The sequence below is a fragment of the Actinia tenebrosa genome, unplaced genomic scaffold (assembly GCF_029948245.1).
Source record: "Actinia tenebrosa isolate PJP-AT-01 unplaced genomic scaffold, QUT_ActTen_1.0 PGA_scaffold0__85_contigs__length_37466705, whole genome shotgun sequence".
Classification (NCBI taxonomy): domain Eukaryota; kingdom Metazoa; phylum Cnidaria; class Anthozoa; order Actiniaria; family Actiniidae; genus Actinia; species Actinia tenebrosa.
In genome coordinates, this window is record NW_028292569.1 from 6359330 (window position 1) to 6364934 (window position 5605).

The 5605-nt window shown below is 34.6% G+C and overlaps 1 protein-coding gene across 2 annotated transcripts; it reads left to right on the top strand.

The window, feature by feature from the left end:
* The first annotated feature begins 495 nt into the window (after positions 1 to 495).
* LOC116293441 (AP-3 complex subunit sigma-1) lies at positions 496 to 5108 on the top strand. Of its 2 annotated transcripts, XM_089027712.1 has the most exons (6): positions 496 to 631; positions 1251 to 1342; positions 1883 to 1994; positions 2709 to 2780; positions 3398 to 3505; positions 4348 to 5108. In XM_089027712.1, the coding sequence occupies exons 1-6, from the start codon at positions 563 to 565 to the stop codon at positions 4501 to 4503; spliced, it is 609 nt and encodes a 202-aa protein (XP_088883838.1). In that variant the 5' UTR covers positions 496 to 562; the 3' UTR covers positions 4504 to 5108. The 2 variants fall into 2 exon arrangements, with proteins under 2 accessions (XP_088883838.1, XP_088883841.1); XM_089027715.1 differs by lacking the exon at positions 4348 to 5108 and having other exon boundaries at positions 3239 to 3505.
* Positions 5109 to 5605: the final 497 nt, after the last annotated feature.

A 5605-nucleotide genomic window follows, 5' to 3' on the forward strand; every position in this document is an offset into this window, starting at 1 on the left:
TCGTATAAACAAGGAGTAGTTAGATCTCTACGTCTGTTTCGACTACTTCTCTCTGATCCGTGAAGCACTTTTGCAAAGAGGTATAAAGTGCGCACCGTCGGCCTCCATTGATAGCAGTTGAATTTTAACTGAAGGAGCTACCAACGGTTAAAAAAAGTACTTTTTAACTAACTTGTATCAATGGAGTATTTTTAAGTGCCTGTTTAATAACCCTCTTCGTATTTTACAGAAGTGAATATAATAAATCGGGTCACAATTTACGTGTTATGCTGTTATATTCAACTATTATTTTTATTATATTCAATCATTACTGCATTATTATTCCTGATACGTCCATCCAGGATATTCCAGGTACATTCTTCTTGCCATAGGAAAAAAAAAAAAAAAAAAAAAAAAAAAGGAAAAAGAGGAGGAGTAGAAGAGAGAGGAGAGAAAACTTACACTTACTTATGGGATCCCTGTGGGAATAGCCTAGGTCCCACAGCATGCCGGGAAGGTCCTGCTCGTCGCCATTTTGTTTCCTGTGTTGGTTCCTCGTCCAGATTTCAACTACAATTTCGTCATGATTAAAGCTATTCTAATCTTCAATAATCATGGGAAACCACGGCTTTCAAAGTTTTACCAACACTATGTAAGTATTTAGTATTTTACTCTGAAAATTGTGGCTGAAATGCCTTTAAAAGATCTTCATTTTGTCTTCGTTCCTTCGGCTTCGTTCAAATTTAACTTCTGTACAAAAAAATATTGTTGAAGAATGAATCCGTATTAAAAACCCCTTTTGTTATACAATATTTCTTAATGAATTTTGCTGCCCGCCGACTCTTAAAAGTGTGAAGCTTTTTTGAATTTTAATTCTTGATAAAATCTCTCATTTTTATGTTAGCTTATAAAGCTTATTTATACAGTATTTCGTAGTTATTTTAGCTATAAATGATTTTGTTTGGTGAGGATAAAGCTTTCTGGAGATTTTTTTTAAAGTACATTTGCTGTTACTGCTGTTGTACTGCTGCTGCTGTAATGTGTCATGTCTTTAAAAAGGCTTAAATTTCACAACTGCCTGTCACAAATTCAGAACATTCTCGAGTCACTCGTCGAAATTTACCCCTAGCAGCACCTCACTCTCTGTAACTCATTAGAGCAGTCTTTCGTTCATCGATAGTTCACGGCTCTCATGTTGTCGTTTCAAGGACATGTCGATTATCAGAATTTACCCATATAACAGGGCTTTATAAGATTAATTTTTTCCCCAGGAAGAAGACATGCAACAGCAAATCATCAGAGAGACATTTCATCTAGTGTCACGGAGAGATGATAACGTCTGTAACTTCTTGGAAGGTGGAACGTAAGTATGCTTGCTGTAAGGCAAAAAATGCTGGTAGTGATGATAACAATGATGATGATGATAACAATAATGATGATGATAACAATGATGGTGATGATAACAATGATGGTGACGGTGATGATGACATAGATGGTGAGGATAACAATGATGGTGACGGTGATGATGACATAGATGGTGATGATAACAATGATGGTGACGGTGATGATGTTGTAGATGGTGATGATAACAATGATGGTGATGATAACAATGATGGTGATGGTGACGTAGATGGAGATGATAATAGACAATTATGAAATAGAATGGCAATGATGATGGTGATGATGATAGATGATAATTATTGTAATGTGCAGATAATGATGATGATGCTGGATATGGCAGGGATGATGGTGATAATGATGGTGATGGTGATGGTAGTGATGATGATGATGATGTTCACTAAGGTTCAAATGTTTCCAGTGTTTCATTTGTCCTGCATCTGGCCTCAGCTCAGTCACAATATAGATTAAATTACATATTTTCTCATTGTTATGTGATGTGTAGACTCATTGGTGGCTCAGACTACAGACTGGTATACAGGCACTATGCAACACTGTACTTTGTATTCTGCGTTGACTCCTCAGAAAGCGAACTTGGTATTTTAGATTTAATACAGGTTAGAACAATCTTAATTATATCACTTTGAAATCTCTAGCTAATCCTTTAATTTGATTGGCTCTCAGCAGTGAAATGTAATCACAAAGAGTTTCAAATCACACTGTTTTGAAGAGCCAGTGAAATTCCAGAAAACATAGCATTTGACCAATCATATCACAGGGTTTGATCTGTTAATTTGCCATTCTCTGACTTAGATCAGCCCAGAAGTTGTTTCAGGGTTTGATCTGCGAGTTAGCAGTTCCCTGACTTACTGTAGATCAACTCAGAGGTTGTTTCAGGGTTTGATCTGTGAGTTCGCAATGCCCTCACTTAGATCAGCCCAGAGGTTGTTTCAGTGTTCAATCTGTGAGTTAGCCATGCCCTGACCTAGATCAGCCCAGAGGTTGTTTCAGGGTTCAATCTGTGAGTTATCCATGATCTGACTTAGATCAGCCCAGAGGTTGTTTCAGGGTTCAATCTGTGAGTTAGCCATGCTCTGACTTAGATCAGCCCAGAGGTTGTTTCAGGGTTCAATCTGTGAGTTATCCATGCTCTGACTTAGATCAGCCCAGAGGTTGTTTCAGGGTTTAATATGTGAGTTATCCATGCCCTAACTTAGAACAGCCCAGAGGTTGTTTCATGATATCAGTAAAACGGAAGGTTATAAAATCAGTTTAAGCTATTTTCTCTATAACACTCTTTAATAGTTAATAATTGTAATATTTTATCATAGGTATTTGTAGAAACACTGGATAAATGTTTTGAGAATGTTTGTGAACTAGACTTGATCTTCCACATGGACAAAGTAAGAGAGGTTATTGATTATAATTTTGAAATATAGAAGCAGTACTTACGATTTGATATTTAAAATTATCCTAATGATAACTTTTATGAATTGAAAGTTTGAAATGCTATTGAGGACTCTTAAAACTCCATTGTATGTTGGCTTAGTTTCACTTCTGAGGTCAGCAAACAAAAACAGAAATTAGAATAACGAAAAAGAAATTGCTGTATTCTAGGCTAAGCTTGCATACAGTAGACTGGAATTTTAAGAGTTGTCAAATGTAGACATGTTATAACTGGCACTTTGCTAATGATTAAGATGGTGATGATGGTGATTGTAATAATGGTGATTGTGATGATGGTGATGACTTTGATGATGATGATGATGATTGTGATGCTGATATTGGTGGTGATGATGATGATGGTGATGATGATGATGATGATGGATGACAGTGATGATCATATATTCATATTTTACAGGTTCATAATATTCTGTCGGAGATAGTCATGGGTGGAATGGTTGGTGGTGATGATGATGATGGTGATGATGATGGTGATGATGATGATGATGGTGATGATGATGGTGATGATGATGATGATGATGGATGACGGTGATGATCATATATTCATATTTTACAGGTTCATAATATTCTGTCGGAGATAGTCATGGGTGGGATGGTTTTAGAAACAAATATGTCAGAAATTTTAACTCACATTGAAGCACAAAATAAACTGGAAAAATCAGAGGTAAGTCCCAAAACTCTGGAGACCAGGGAAAAGATTGAAGATAGAAGGGGTCTGAGATATCCAGGGTGTGATTGTAGTGTATGTCACATTACTGTTATATAAGTCTAAGAATTGATAATGAAAATGTCAAGATTTCTAGGGTTTGAGATATAAATAGGACTCCACTATACAGCTTTTTCAAGAAAGGTTGAATACTGAATACTGCATTCTGAATAGTGCTTTCTAAGAACCAAGTGCAAGTGCATTGTGGGCCATAGTGACATTGTCTAAATGCCCTTTGGTCTTGGAATACACTAAAAATAAAATAAATAATTATTATTAATCCTACTTTAGACAATGTAACTATGACCCACAATGCACTTTGGTCTTGGAATACACTAAAAATAGAATAAATAATTATTATTAATCCTACTTTAGACAATGTCACTATGACCCACAATGCACTTTGGTCTTGGAATGCACTATTCAGTATGCAGTATTCAGTATTCAACCTTTTTTGAAATAGCTGTTTAAGCACATCAATTGGAAAAACCCTAATCTTAACCAACAATTAAATTATGTTAAGCTATTAACTATTAATATTTAGTTGATTTGGTTTTTCCTAAGGTCATTTACACACTTATGCACATTTTCACATGTGCAAGATCCATGTACAGTATAACCAACCGCACTCTCTCTTGTAAAGTTATACTGAAGATGATGTGGGAACGTCTAAACATTTATATTAAAAGTGTCATTTTATTTCTCAAAATATCCTTGTTTCAATAAAGCTAGTAACCTAGACTTTATTAATTTGCATATAAACTACAAAATTTATGATTTAATAATTATTGATTCTTCAGGTTGGAATCAGCGCAGCACCCCAGAAGGCTATGTCGGCAGTAAGGAACTTAAGTCCAAACTTACAAAACTTAACCAAAAGCAACTTAAGTCTTCCCTCCATGCCCTCCCTACCGCGTGGCATTAACTTACCTTCATTATCCAATTTTAAATCATAGATTAATAATAGATTAATATTAAGATTAAAAATATTAATAGTCATCAATGAAATCGAAAATATAGGGGGAAAAGCTATTTTTCAAAAACAATATGTGGAGTGGGATCCCTGTGTAGGCGAATGAACAAGAAAACTGGAAACTAGTAAGTCACAATTACTGGTTACCAGTCTACTTTCTAACACAGCCTACCCAAATCAAAATCTAATTACTAATTAGTATAGTAATGTATGGACATAACAAGGTTCATAAAATATAATAAGGAGCCTGAGAACTATACTTAGAGAATATAGGTGTAGTTGCCAGGCCTTCTCTTTCCTTGAATTACACAGAAGTCCCAATTTACAATTTCATAGTCATGTGATTTTGACATGGAAATAATTATTACTTTTGTGATGTACTAGCTGTAATTAGTTGGGTTTTATATAAAATGGAAAATCATAACTTACTTTTTTTTTTTTTTTTTTTTGCCGCCAAAAAAAGGCTTACTGTAAGTTCCCTATTTTCAATTATCGTAGACTTCGTCAAGTCTGGCAGTGAGTACGTGATGTACGCACAGATTTATGAAGATAACTAATAACAAAGAAATCCATTTACCCTCACCTAAACGGTCTTATATACAAAATCTGATGTTTCTCAATCAAGAATTCATTATTTCCACCCTTTTTGGCAACGACAGAAAAATTCCATTTTGCGATATTTTAAAACAAAGCGCACTTCCGCTTGGCGCGCCATTTTGTCAAAATTATTTCAAAACATATATAATTAACAAAATACAATGCAACACATCCTAAACTATTATGAAGCCCTAATATAAGAATTTTTGTTTTGACTTTTCATGTAATTCAGAGCCAAAAGCCTAAAATCTAGTTGAATTTTAATTTTTATTGCTTCTGGCTTCAAACGGTAGCTCTTAAAGATAAATAAAAATGGTTTATTTACAAAACACTTGATTTTAGAAATCTTTTCGATTAGAGGCAGGTAATAAATTCTTCAAAACGCTCCAAAAAATGCTATTTACTTCCGTTCAACTCCATAATTAATTTTTTTTCCTAAGATAAGCCTTTAAAAAATTGAAAAATATCTCGAATCCAAAGCGACCGCT

Excerpts from the sequence above, each read along its gene's own strand:
- LOC116293441 (XM_089027712.1), top strand. The coding sequence starts at position 563 with ATGATTAAAGCTATTCTAATCTTCAATAATCATGGGAAACCACGGCTT. Across the intron at positions 1,343-1,882 it reads AACTTCTTGGAAGGTGGAAC|ACTCATTGGTGGCTCAGACT; the intron begins GTAAGTATGCTT and ends TGTGATGTGTAG. Across the intron at positions 3,506-4,347 it reads ATAAACTGGAAAAATCAGAG|GTTGGAATCAGCGCAGCACC; the intron begins GTAAGTCCCAAA and ends TTGATTCTTCAG.